At 41.2% G+C, this 14,736-nt stretch overlaps 1 protein-coding gene across 2 annotated transcripts; it reads left to right on the forward strand.

Moving 5' to 3' along the window:
• Positions 1-249: 249 nt before the first annotated feature.
• On the forward strand, positions 250-14,734 carry LOC135105713 (mucin-5AC-like). Of its 2 annotated transcripts, none has more exons than XM_064014127.1 (8): positions 250-519; positions 2,899-3,099; positions 3,907-4,127; positions 6,100-6,214; positions 10,674-10,898; positions 11,076-11,250; positions 11,372-12,896; positions 13,473-14,734. In XM_064014127.1, the coding sequence occupies exons 1-8, from the start codon at positions 400-402 to the stop codon at positions 14,110-14,112; spliced, it is 3,222 nt and encodes a 1,073-aa protein (XP_063870197.1). In that variant the 5' UTR covers positions 250-399; the 3' UTR covers positions 14,113-14,734. The 2 variants fall into 2 exon arrangements, with proteins under 2 accessions (XP_063870197.1, XP_063870198.1); XM_064014128.1 differs by having other exon boundaries at positions 423-561.
• Positions 14,735-14,736: the final 2 nt, after the last annotated feature.

Consider the following 14,736-nt stretch of genomic DNA (forward strand, 5'->3'; position numbering starts at 1 on the left):
TTATATATTTTGTTGTTATTTATGCATTTATTTATTTATTTATTTATTTTTATTAATCAGCAACAAATATAATAAATAACGGGAAAGATTTGGTTACTGAGAGAAAAACGAGAGAAAAAAATAAACCATCATACAGAAAAGAAGGGGATATTATTTGAGAATAATTGTTTGAAAATAAATAAACAATACATAAATTTTGAATAATAAGAGAAAAGAAAGGAGAGGGAGAGAGAAGAAGAAAAGAGAAGACCCACATAGTGAGAAGGGACAAGTCAGGAACACCGTTAAAAAGTCACACTCCTGACAACTGAAAACTCAACTCAAATATAAACAACCAAGCTAAGGCGCGTTGGCGTGCATGTGTCCCTAGCGTAATTTTAACCCCCTGGTACTGCATGGATGGCTGGCCTGGCTATGAAGAGCAGCTCAAGGCCAAGACTGCTGCGTCCAAGCCCTAACGAGCTGCAGGAGACACTTAGACAGGAGAGGGAGAAGTGGAGGGTGTTCCGCATTCAACAGGTAGATCAAGAACTCCCTGGTTTGGCTGTGCTAGCTACGTAGGTAAATTTATATAAATGCACCTGTCTAACATTTTCGGACGAAAGTACATTTTCTGGTATATTTTGGTGTGCTGTGAATGAGTCTAGTAATCGTTTTCGCCGCAATTTTTATTTTTATTATTTTTTTCTTATATACTCCCCCCACACACACACAAACATTTAAACAAGCAGAAAGTCATCAAAAAACATTAACTTAACCTAACCTAATTAAACCTAAACCTAACCTAACAAACTAAACCTTACCAAACTAAACCTAACGTAACCTACCTAACTTTGATAAAAATTAGTATCTGAGGAACGAACAAATAGCAGTGGTAAAGATACACACCACTGCTATATGTGATCCAAGTGTTCTTTTATTTTATGTATTTATTTTATTTATTCTTTTTTATTTATTTATTTATTTATATTTTTATTTATTTTTTTTTTATTTATTTATTTATTTTTTTTTTTTTTTATGAGATGAGTGTATTTGTATAATACTACTGTTACTTTTTTGGTGGGGGTGGAGGTACAATAAATTTTAAGAGAAACATCCCACTCAATAGTGAACTTTTTTTTTCCCAGAAATGGGTTGAGAAAAAAAAAAAAATCATTGGAGACATTATGACAAATTCACGATGTGTACACATGAGGCTCAAAATGCTTATAATGAAAGAATCTAGGAGCTGAGACAGGTAGGAATTGCAGCAGGAAGATGGGTGTACTTCATTTTTTTTTTTTTTTTTTTTTTATGTATAAGTGTAAAAAAAAAATCATTAGCAAATCTGCACTGGTTTAAGGTTATTATCTTATATGTACAAAAGAACTTAATTTTTGCTAATTTCACATAGGTAAGAATATAAGATTAATGTAAAGCCTTTGCCAGGGCCTTTGACAAAGTAGACTATGTAGTATTGCTTCACAAGTTGAAGGTCCTTGGCATCTCTGGTAAACTTGGCGCCTGGATCCACAGCTTTTTAACAGCCAGAGGTCAGTCTGTTAGGGCAAACAGAGCAGTGTCAACAGAGAGCCCAGTACTCAGTGGTGCCCCTCATGACTTTGTACTGGGATGCCTTCCCTTCCTTAGCTTAATGATAGATATTGATAGAGAAACACATCACTCAACCATCTCATCTTTTGCTGACGACACCAGGGTAAGGAGACCTATCACGTCCCTTGAGGATGTTGAGAAATCCCAGAAGGATCTAAACACAAATTATGATTGGGCAAAATTAAACAATATTTCCTATATTGAAACTAAATTCCAAATATTACTATGTGGGCCTCTGGAAAACATAAAAAACAACACCAGTCTTCATAATGAAGGAGGGACAACAGATTCAGAAGGCCCCAGTTGTCAAATGTCTTGGAGTCCACCTCAGTGCTGATGCCACGTTCCATCATCACATTGAAGAAATAGAGAGGAAGGCAAACAGGATAGCTGGATGGATTCTTCAGACATTCAAAACAAGAGAAAAGGATTTTCTCCTGACCTTGTGGAAGTCCCTGGTCCAGCCCATCCTGGACTATAACTGCCAGCTGTGGTCTCCTCATAAGGCTGCAGACATCCAAGCCTTGGAGTCTATCCAGCATCACTAGGCAAGGAAAATCATTGGCAGGAAGGACCTGTACTAATGAGGAAGACTCAAGACACTGTAGTTGTACTCACAGCAAAGGAGACAGGAAAGATATATGGCCATCTGCATGTGGAAAATACTAGAATAAATGGTTCCCAATCCAACATCAGGATCCATAGAAGTCCATTGCAATGACAGGATAGAAACGGCACAAGAGGATGTCACTTCCCAGCCAGGCATCTTACAAAGGCAAAACACAATTTGCCACTACTTTCACCATCAAAGATCCCAAAATTTTCAACTGTCTTCCAAGAAATTTAAGGAATCTGACAGACTGTTTTGTTGTGAAATTCAAGAGACTGGACCTGTTCTTGAGTAGCCTGCCAGATGAACCATCAGTGCATGGTTACACCCACCTCAACAGGGCAGGCTCAAACTCTATACCTCACCAACCAAACCTAATGAAGTGGGACATTGGACCAGGAAGCAGTAGTGGACCATTATGACTGTGAGGCATGGACATCACAATATCATCAAGTAATCAAGTAATTAAGAGTATTGAACATTCATTTATTATTTTTATTATTATTTATTTTAAATTTTATAACAAGTAACAAGGGTATGGCTTTAAATTCTCTCTCTCTCTCTCTCTCTCTCTCTCTCTCTCTCTCTCTCTCTCTCTCTCTCTCTCTCTCTCTCTCTCTCTCTCTCTCTCTCTCTCTCTCTCTCTCTCTCTCTCTCTCTCTCTCTCTCTCTCTCTCTCTCCCCCCCCCCCCAAGGTGCGGGAACAAGCCAGGCAGGAGGCCCAGCGGGTGAGGGAGGCAGTGCGGAGGCGGGAGAGGCAGCTGCTGGATGACCTGCAGCAGGACGTGGAGGCCACCTGGCAGATGAAGAAGGAGCAGCGAGTCACCCAGCTGGAGACAGAATACCTGGAGTGCCTGAGCAATATTGGCCAGGCTCACAGGCAGGCCAAGGAACAGGTAACCTCCACCTCATTTGCATTACAAGCATACTGTACAGTAATTTGATTTTCTTTATATCACTTTATTAGGACAGAACAATTGACTAATACTTTCCTTAATCCTACCTATTACAGTGTGTGGTTGTATGCTTTTGTGATTGTCTCAATGTGCATACTTACATGCATGCATATATACCTTTATGCATGCCCAGTGCTGTAACTTAACTTCCAGTGTGTAACTATGCAAATATACAAACATTCCATTATACCTAAGCAGTACAGTAACTTGACTCTTTGTATATAACTGTACATACCTATATGCATCCCTTCATATCTACCTAATCAGTGCAACATCTTAACTTCCCATGTGTAACTGTGCATATGTGCATACATACATACATGCATACATCCCTTTATGCCTAACGAGTACAATAACCTATCTGACTTCTTATGTGCTTACATATATGCATGCATACATATATCATATGTATATACATAACCACTGAAATAACATAACTTCCTTTATGTAACTCTATTAAGATGGAACAATTCTAACTAGTACTTTCCTGAACTTTATGTAGTGCTGTGTGCAGCTGTATTTTTATTATTTCATTTTTATTTATTTATTTATTTATTTATTTATTCATTTTATTTATTTTTTATTTATTTATCTTTATTTATTTTATTTTATTTATTTATTTATTTTTTATTTTATTTATTTATTTTTTTTTCATATTTTTTTTAGTATCCAACTGTTTATTCATACATATATAAAAACATTCCTTTATACTTAAACATTACAATAACTTAACATCCTTTGCTCCAGCCCAACCCAGAGGAGGTCCTGCAGCAGCGAGCAGAGCACAACCAGCGGGTGGCAGCTCTGCGTGGGCAGGAGGCAGGCAGGCAGCAGAGGGAAGAAGCACAGCAGCAGCACCACCAGAAGGACAGACTCCTCAGGCAGCGGCAAGATGTCCTACGCCTGGAGAAGCTGCGGGCCAGACATGTGGCGGACCTGCCGGTGCCTCAAGCCTTCAGGAAAAAGATGTGAGTGTTTGAGGAGGAGTTTGTTGTACTGGCTGGCTCTCTGTGTTCCTAGTTTTGTATTGATTTGGTTGATGTTCTGTATCTCTGTTTTTGTATTAGTTGTTTCTTTGTTTTTGATATGCAGCTTGTTACTCTTTGTCTTAATCACTCACACACACACACACACACACACACACACACACACACACACACACACACACACACACACTGAACTACAGACATGAAAGAGAAGGATGGGTAGACTGTATATACCTGGACTTGAAAAAGGCATTTGATAAGGTGCTGCACAAATGGCTAATGTTGATATTGAAACATGAAGCAGGAATAGGATTATTAGTAGTAAAATGGATGGAAGATTTCTTACTCAATAGAGAAATAAGGACAATACAGTAAAATCCCTCTTATCCGGCATTCGAGTATCCGGCAGCTTCAAGTATCCGGCACATTTTTCCCCGAGCCTTAAAATCAATAAAAAATCAATGTGTACTCATAAAATCGATTAAAATTCCCGCGCGAGGCATACTTTGTTCCCTCGCCACCAGAGCGCACTGCTTCGCGCCATCCGCAGCCCACTGTGTTTACTCAGTGACTCAGTCCTGCGTGTGCACTGTTTATCGCCTGACGCCTTCATCATGCCTAAAGTTGTAGAAAAGAGGAAGCGTGTTGTGCTTACACTTAAGCAGCTGATCAGATCAGCTGATCTTTGTTAAGGTAAGATGCGTGAGTATAGGGTGGTGATTGTGGACATAATTTCACTTCTATTCAAGTATCCGGCAATATTCAAGTATCCGGCATGTCGGCGGTCCCGTTGATGCCGGATAAGAGGGATTTTACTGTAATTCAAAGTACCAAATAAAGCTGGAAGGAAGTGATGAATGGGGTCCCACAGGGATGTGTGCTGATACTGATTATCTTTCGCAGTGGATGTAAATGGTATGGTACAAGGTGTAACAGCCTACATAAGTATGTTTGCAGTTGATGCCAAGATAATGAGAAAGGTGACAAACCAAGAAGACTATGCTACCCTGCAACAAGATCTTGATAGGATAAATGAAGGGGCTTGTAAATGGCAAATGGAATTTAATGCTAAGAAGTGCAGCTTGAGGGAATTCATAAGGAGTAGTAGAAGAATTAGTAAAACAACAGAAGAGAAAGACTTGCAAGTAATTATGACAGATAAGTTATTGCCTGAGAAGCACAAATAAAATAACTGGAGAAGTGTATAACCTGCTCAGAAATATAAGGACAGCCTTTATGTAGCTGGATGAAGCTATGATCAAGAAATTGATAACATTGATAATATGACCAAGATTGAAATATGCAGCTTTGATGTTGTCACCAAAACTAAAGAAAGAAATCAGAAAACTGGAAAGAATAGAGAGAGCTGCAACAAAAATACCAGCAAGACTGAGTGATCTCCCATATGAAAAAAGACTAAGAGAATTAGGGCTAACAACATGTGAAGAAAGAAGGCAGAGAGGAGACCTAATAGTGATATATAGAATCCAAGAAGGAATTGGAAAAAACTTGATAGGGAAGACTTAGTGATCAGGGACACAAGTGATAGAGGAGGACACAGCAAGAAACTGAAAAAGAGCACATATAGAAGAGACCTCAAGAAATATAGCTTTCCACATAGATGTATAACAGCTTGGAATGAACTCAATGAAGAGATTGTGTGTGCAGAAACAATTCATGAATTTAAGGCAAAGTTAAGTGCTAAGAAATATAGAGATGGAACAGCGTGAGCCTAAATATGGCTCTTTTTCCAGATCTCCTTTCTTATTTATAAGACCTAAAACTAAACAGCACACAGGAATCACTGTTTAAAACACAAATTGCTTCTCATCATCTTATGCTATACTACATCACACCTACCCTAGCAGACCCTATCTTTCCTTTTCCATCACCTTCAGCTATGCTACATCACATCTACCTTCAGTTAACCATATCTTTCCTCTCCTGCCTACAGAGTGAAGGAGAAGATGGCGCCGGCAAAGGTAGCATTCCATGAGGCAGGCACCTTCACCACCACCCACTATGTGCCGCAGAATGTCAGGGTGGAGAAGGAAGTCTGGTCCTCCAAGGTGTGTGTGTGCATGGACTTGTTGTTGATGCCATGTGTTCCTGTTGTCTTGCTGCCCCCCCTCCCCCCCCTCTCTCTCTCTCTCTCTCTCTCTCTCTCTCTCTCTCTCTCTCTCTCTCTCTCTCTCTCTCTCTCTCTCTCTCTCTCTCTCTCTCTCTCTCTCTCTCTCTCTCTCTCTCTCTCTCTCTCTCTCTCTCCTTGTTTTATGTGATACAGAGAAGTGCAAATTACTCAAAAGAAAAGTTATTATTGTCATATCATTTTGTTTGATATCTGTATTTTGTCAGGTTTGGAAGGCTCTTGTATTTGGAGCAGGTTTACTCCTCTAGATCAGTGTTCCTCAAACTTTTTTCATCATGACCCAGTTTGATTTCATACACTTCCTTCATGACCCAGTACTTCTAGTCTATTGTACCTTTATACCTCCAATATGGAAACTAATTCACATACACACACACACACACACACACACACACACACACACACACACACACACACACACACACACACACACACACACACACACACACACACACACACACATTGCTACTTTTGAATTGTTGTTCATACATCTGTTTACAATGTGGCAACCCACTGAACAAGAGCTTGCAACCCAGTATTGGTAGCAAGCCCTACTTTGAAGAACCCTAACCTAGATGCTCCTCTTTGACAGGGATTAAGTTTAATATCAGGATGGTCTTTCCCTTGAAAGTTATTGTCGTTACTAATATTTAGATGCAATGTTTTTAGTCCATAGCTGGAAGAAAAAAGTTAGCATAGGGACACAAGTTACTGTTTTCAATGGAGTATATGTTCTAGACTTCATTTTTCTGTCAGGATGAGAAAAGACATCACCCTGCTTCTGTATTTTCTCCTTCCTATGACTCTTTGAAGAGGGAAGTTTCAAGACGTATCCTCTAATTTAGATGGTCCTTTTTGACTTACCTTTAGGGGCTGGCACCTCAGTGGGCCCTTTTTTTCCTAGGCCAGTACCTCTCTCTCTCACTCTCTCTCAAAATTAAAAATATATGTACATGGTGTTTCACAAGTTTCTCTGGAAACTCTGGGAAATGGAAGATTGTGCTATTCTATTCTTATATATATATATATATATATATATATATATATATATATATATATATATATATATATATATATATATATATATATATATATATATATATATATATATATATATATATATTGGGAGGACAGCAGCCAAGGACAACAAAAATTCAATAAAAAAAATTTTTTAAAAACTCACTGAGATGCCATTCCCCAAATAGGATCCAAAATGATGGTCAAAAATTGAAGGATAAGTGTCTTGAATCCTCCCTCCTGAAGGAATTCAAGTCATAGGAAGATGGAAATACAGAAACAGGCAGGGAGTTCGAGAGTTTACCAGAGAAAGGGATGAATTATTGAGAATACTGGTTAACTCTTGCACTAGAGAGGTGGACAGAATATGGGTGAGAGAAAAAAGGAAGTCTTGTGCAGCAAGGCCACAGGAGGAGGGGAGGCATGGAATTAGCAAGATCAGAAGAGCAGTTAGCATGAAAGTAGTGGTAGAGGATAGCTAGAGATGCAACACTGCAGCAATGAGAAAGAGGTTGAAGACAGTTAGTTAGAGGAGAGGAGGTGATGAGATGAAAAGCTGATTCCATCTTGTCTAAAAGAGCAGTATGAGTGGAACCGCCAGACATGTGAAGCATACTCCATACATGGACAGATAAGGCCCTTGTACAGGGTTAGCATCTGAGGGGTGAGAAAAACTGGTGGAGACATCTCAGAACACATAACTTCATAGAAGCTGTTTTAGCTAAAGATGAGATGTGAAGTTTCCGGTTTAGATTATAAGAAAAGGACAGATTGAGGATGTTCATTGTAGAAGAGGGGGACAGTTGAGTGTCAATGAAGAAAAGGGGATAGTTGTCTGGAAGGTTGTGTCGAGTTGATAGATGGAGGAATTGAGTTTTTGAGGCATTGAACAATACCAAGTTTGCTCTGCACCAATCAGAAATTTTTAGAGAGATCAGAAGTCAGGCATTCTGTGGCTTTCCTGCATGAACTGTTTACTTCCTGAAGGGTTGGACATCTAGGAAAAGATGTGGAAAAGTGCAAGGTGGTATCATCAGCGTAGGAGTGGATGGGACAAGAAGTTTGGTTTAGATCATTGATAAATAATAGGAAAAGAGCGGGTGACAGGACAAAACCCCAAGGAACACCACTGTTATTAGATTTAGATGAAGAACAGTGACCGTCTAGCAATAGAACAGTCAGAAAGGAAACTTGAGATGAAGTTACAGAAAGAAGGATAGAAGCCGTAGGAGGATAATTTGGAAATCAAAGCCTTCTGATAGACTCTATCAAAATTAAAGCTTTGTGCCAGGCTCTATCAAAAGCTTTTCATATGTCTAAGGCAACAACAAAAGTTTCACCAAAATCCCTAAAAGAAGATGACCAAGACTCAGTAAGGAAAGTCAGAAGATCACCAGTAGAGCAGCCTTGACAGAACCCATACTGGTGATCAGATAGGAGGTTGTGAAGAGATAGATATTTAAGAATCTTCCTGTTGAGGATAGATTCAAAAACTTTATATAGACAGGAATTTAAAGCAATAGGAGGGTAGTTTGAGGGATTAGAACGGTCACCCTTTTTAGAAACAGGCTGAATGTGAGCAAACTTTCAGCAAGAAGGAAAGATAGATGTTGGCAGACAGAGTTGAAACAGTTTGACTAGGCAAGGTTCAAGCACAGAGGGGCAGTTTTGGAGAACAATAGGAGGAACCCCATCAGGTCCATTAGCCTTCCAAGGGTTTACGCCAGCGAGGGCATGGAAAACATCATTACGAAGAATTTTAATAGGTACCATGAAATAGTCAGAGGATGGAGGAGAGGGAGGAACAAGCCCTGAATCATCCAAGATAGAGTTTTTAACAGTGGTTTGAACGAAGAGTTCAGCTTTATAAGTAGATGTGATAACAGTGGTGCCATCTGGTTGAAATAAAGGAGGGAAAGAAGAAGAAGCAAAGTTATTGGAGATGTTTTTGGCTAGGTGCCATAAGTTACAAGGGGAGTTAGATCTTGAAACATTTTGACACTTTCTATTAATGAAGGAGCTTTTGGCTAGTTGGAGAACAGACCTGGCATGGTTCCAGGCAGAAATATAAAGTGCATGAGATTGTGGTGATGGAATGCTCAAGTACCTTTTGTGGGCCACCTCTCTATCATGTATAGCACGAGAACAGGCTGTGTGAAACCAAGGTTTGGAAGGTTTAGGTCAAGAAAAAGAGTGAGGAATGTATGCCTCCATGCCAGACACTATCACCTCTGTTATGCACTCAGCACACAAAGACAGATCTCTGACACGGAAGCAATAGTCATTCCAAGGAAAATTAGCAGAATACCTCCTCAGGTCCTCCCAACTAGTGGAAGCAAAATGCCAGAGGCACCTCTGCTTAGGGGGATCCTGAGGAGGGATTGGAGCGATAGGACAAGATACAGATGTGAGATTGTGATCAGAGGAACCAAAGGAAGAAGAGAGGGTAACAGCACAAGCAGAAGATTTAGAGGTTAGGAAAAGGTCAAGATGTTGGATGCATCTCCAAGATGGTCAGGAATACAAGTAGGGTGTTGCACCATTTGCACTAGGTCATGGAGGATAGCAAAGTTGAAGGCTAGTTCATTAGGACAGTCAGTGAAGGGACAGGAAAGCCAAAGCTGGTGGTGAACATTGAAGTCTCCAAGAATAGAGATCTCTGCAAAAGGGAAGAGATTCAGGATGTGCTCCACTTTGGAAGTTAAGTAGCCAAAGAATTTCTTATAGTCAGAGGAATTAAGTGAGAGGTGTACAGCACTGATAAATTTAGTTTGAGAATGACTCTGTAGTTGTAGCCAGATGATGGAAAACTTGGAAGATTCAAGAGCATGGGCATGAGAGCAGGTTAAGTCATTGCACACTTAAACGCAACATTTAATGCTTGAAAAGTGACAGAAGGCGCCTTGTTTCTCCTGTTGCAGCAAGCATTAACTGAGTGGCCCTCTTTGCTATTGCCAGGTATTCATTTTTGTTTTTCAAAACTTGCACATCATTCTCCCAATGACTCAAACTCTTCTTTTAATTTTCATTTACATAAATTATTGTTTAAAAAAAAAAACATTACAGTGTGGCATCAACTGCAGTTAATTTTGAAGTAAATCTGTGGCTAGAAAAGTACAACTGACAACATGGTACAGCAGGAGAATGACACTTGCTGCTACAGAAGGAGGAACAAAGCACTTCCTGTCACTTTTCAAGTTTCTTTCACTATTAAATCAAAGCATTAACACATACCCATAAAATATTTTCTGCTTAGAATAGTATAACCTTCCATTTTCCAGAGTTTCTTGAGAAACTCGTGAATCATCCTTTATATCATAGTGCCTCTTCATATACCTGTAACTAGTGTACTATCTCTACAGCCAAGTGCCAAGGAGAAGGCAGCAACAGAAGAGGCAGAGAGAGCAAGGCAGGATGAGGCACGGCAGAGGCAGATTGAGGAGGAGTGTGCAAGGAGGGAGCAGCGAGGGCGAGAGGCATTGAAGAGGGAGCACCTGAGCCGCCTCCTGGAGCACCTGGTGGCCGGCCTGGATGAGGCGCAACGTCAGCACCACCTCTCGCTCTTCCTGCATGGCAAGGATGGTGCTGTGAGTGTCTTTGTTCACTGTTTGAATTGGAAATAAAAGAAATTAAAATCCTCTCGTCTACTACAGCTCCGTCAAATTATAATTCTCCAAAAGACCAATTTACTTTTAAACTTATCTTTGTCATTTGATGGTTGTTTGTCTTGGTGTGTGGTTATGTGCAGGTGTGTGCCTTCACAGGTGTGGGAAACTGAGGAGACACATCTGAAGGAGCAGGTCCACCAGCAGAGACAGATGGAAGAGGCAGTGGAGGAACTCTTGCAGAAGGAGGAACATGAAAAGCAAGAGAAGGATAAGGAAGATGTGAGAAGTGGTGTCATCCCTGAGCCATCCATGCAATCTTCAGACTACTTAGGTATTATTACAGGACATAGTTCTTAAAAGACTGCTGTAGTAGAACATTTATGGTTAGTTTATTACTATACTGCTTGAGTAAGAAAGCTAATTTTTTTATAATGTTCTTTTCATTTACACAGAAGAGATTGAATCAGAGGATGCCACGTTGGAGGGAACATCCAAGACCAAAGTCCGGGGCCTGAGATCTCTGCTGAAGGAAGTTGAGAGGCGGCGTAATCGTATCCTGCAGGATTTAGAGGACTCTATACCAGTGAGAGGGCCGAGTGGTGATGGTGGTGACAGCAGCCTCAGGGACCAGAAGAAGGACATCCACATGGCGGACACTGTGCCCATCCACCTCCACTCAGGACATCCCTCTGTCAGGAGTCCTCCCAAGAGTTGTGCTCCCAGCCAACCAGCACCACCACACCCTGAGGGAAGACCCACAGAGGCCCAGCCAGACACCACACAGACTCAGGACTCCTCCAGCACTGTGCTACCGCTCAGTGAGGAGTCAATTCCAGTCAGCAGTGACAGCACACTGCCCTCCACCTCACCCTCCCTCCCACAGAGACACAGCACACCTCTGGAACACCAGCCACAGCCCAGAGACACACACACCAGACAGCCACAACCAAGACTCACTGAGTTTCACTCAACCACAACTGGTACAAGTTCTCTCAACTCTGATGACATTAAGATAAACATTGATCTTGATGTTGACAGCAGCAGCCTTGTTGCATCAGATGGCAGCCCTGAACAGCTTCAGAAGCAGCAGCAGTCAGAGTCTTACGTCAGCAGCACAGAGTATTACAGTCTACCTTCAGACCTTCCAGGAAAGGAATCACTCCAGGAGATTGAAGACAACCTGAAGAGGATTCAGGAACACAGGCAACGCAACCAGGACTTAATTGATTCCCTGTCAAGGAAGAGAGGATCACCAGGCCAGCACATGCCTGCCACATACCTGGAGAAGCTGAAGGAAGATGGCAGTGGCAAGAAGCCTCTCACAAGGAAGGAAAAGTATGAACTCAAGAAGAAAGAGCTCATCCGTTTCTACATTGAGAAGTTGCTCCAGAGAGATCAGGACGGGGAGCTTAGTGCCTCGACTGTGGAAGGTTCAGGTCTATCCCTCTCCTCTCTTGGCTCATTCCTGGGCTACCTGGAAGGGGAGGGGCTAGAACACCAACCTTCCAGCTCACCATCTATGACTGCAGCCTCTGCCACCTCAAGGTCACCTTCATCCTATGAGGACATTGATGAGTTTCCTGTGAAGATGAAGCCTAAAGATTGGCACCTCCCTCCCCATACCTCATCTTCATCTTCCACTTCCTCTGTCATCACCACCTGCTCACCTGCTTACTCCATCCATACAGACCATCACTACACCACCACAGCTATCACCACCACCACCACACATCCAAAGTACCACATCACCTCCACTACCACTTCCTCTGCCACATCTCCACCTCTCACACCTCGTCAGCCTGTGTTGCACCCTGATCCCAGCTCCTCCTCCACCACACAGCCTCACTACCATATTTCAAAGCTCCATCCAGGGTCACTCAGCTCCTCCTCCTCCACCAACTCCACCTTCATAAGCCCTAAGCCTGAGCTGAGTGGTGGTGGTTCAGTCTCCACATCAACAGGAACTTCTATTGCTGAGTATGTTCCCTTCTTTTGCTCATTAAAGTGGTGCCAGTGTGTTCTTTAGTTTTAAATACGAGTAGCTCTTTTATTTTAATTCCCTGCATCTCCCCACAGGTCAGTACAAAATGTTAAGTTATCAGTTATGATTATTATTAGTAATTTTGCATTGGTTTTATATTCTGAGGTTATGTTCATTGTTTATATGGAGGCTAGACTATGCTACTGCAGCTTGTGTGTGATAGCTTTGTTTTGTAAGTGAACACAAAGGAAAAGATCACCCCAGTTTTTAATCTATTTAATGGCTGCATTCAGGCAAAGATAGTGAATTATTTGGATAAATATGGGCAAATATTAGTGAATTATTGGGATAAATGATATGATTAAGCTGCCTCTTGCTAGTTACTCCTTCAGTATCAAGTATACTTTGACATTTTTCAAGCATCATTCTTGTTCTTCCTGGACTGTAAATAATTGCTAGATATTACTTTATCCCCCATTAGATGAAGTATGGTGAGTATGGAAACTTTCATCTCTTGTTTTATGCTCTCTCTTTACAAATTACACTACTGGAAGTCTATCCCCCTTCCACAGAACCCCTCAAGAGATCAGCAGCAGTGAGGAGGGGCACCAGAAGTACATCACTCCTTCCCTAAGCTACCTTACTCCCCCTCGTGAGGATGAGTCTTCCTTGGAGGACTCTGAGGTGGCCATAGAGCCACCCAGCAGCAGCCATGCAGACCCCATCAAGCAGCTGCAGTGGTATGCTACCCAGAGGCAAAGAATGAGGGATCGGCAGCATGCAGACACCACAACCACTAGTGAGGACACTCCTAGGGGAACCACCACTAAGCTGTCAGAGCCTTACAGGAAGCACTTGACTGATTATAAGTTCCCTGAAACTATAACCATTCCATCAAGTATCATTCAAACTTCCAGTACAAGCAATGATGGCCCAAGATGGGAACTTGGTAAATTATCCAAGATTTCATGGACAAAGATGGATGATGTAGGGTCCACTGAGGCAGAAAAGATATCTATCTCTTCTGGCACATCCACCACCACCACACAGACAGGCAGCCATGGCTCAGAGGAGTCCTCGGTCTCAATGCCAGACATGGAGCAGGTGCTGCGGAGATTTGGCTTGGGCAAGACTAGCAGTAAGTCATCCTCAGCCACTCCCAGTAATGAGGAAGATAGTGGTGATAGCAAAGGTGATGATGGCAAGGAATAAGGTCTAGGTCATGTTACATTTGATCTTCTGAGGCTGTGATGTGTTAAGAAGTTTATTGAACTGTACAGTTTGTTGTGTTTAGAATGTTTAGTTTATTGAACAAGTTTGATGATTATGAGAGCTTGCTATGCTGTGGATGTGATGCTTCAAGATTATGATTTTTCAACCTTGTTTCCTTACCAATGGCAGGTTAATGACAGGATGCTGGCATGCTGTGATGTCCCACTGTGATGCCCCCAGAATGTACTGAAATATGTTGATGTTCCCAAAACGAACTAAAATATGTTGATGTCTTAAAGCAAGACTGACTCATTGATGTTTGGTGTGTGTGTGTGTGTGTGTGTGTGTGATGTAATGACAGTGTCCCAGATTATTGATGTGGTGCACCAAGTGGCAGCATATGCATGTGATATGGCAGACTTTGTATACTAACACTGCATGTAAGTTTATTATTATTTTTGATAATATACAGTGAGAGTAAGATTATTACTGGTACTACTTTTGATGTATTGTAAGACCATGATGTTATAATGTAAAGGACAGTACTTTGTATAAACGGAGGGTATATAAATAGTGATAGTGGATATAGTATTTTCTCATGAATAAAGCATATTTTACAAGATT

This window comes from Scylla paramamosain, chromosome 12 (assembly GCF_035594125.1).
Source record: "Scylla paramamosain isolate STU-SP2022 chromosome 12, ASM3559412v1, whole genome shotgun sequence".
Taxonomy (NCBI): domain Eukaryota; kingdom Metazoa; phylum Arthropoda; class Malacostraca; order Decapoda; family Portunidae; genus Scylla; species Scylla paramamosain.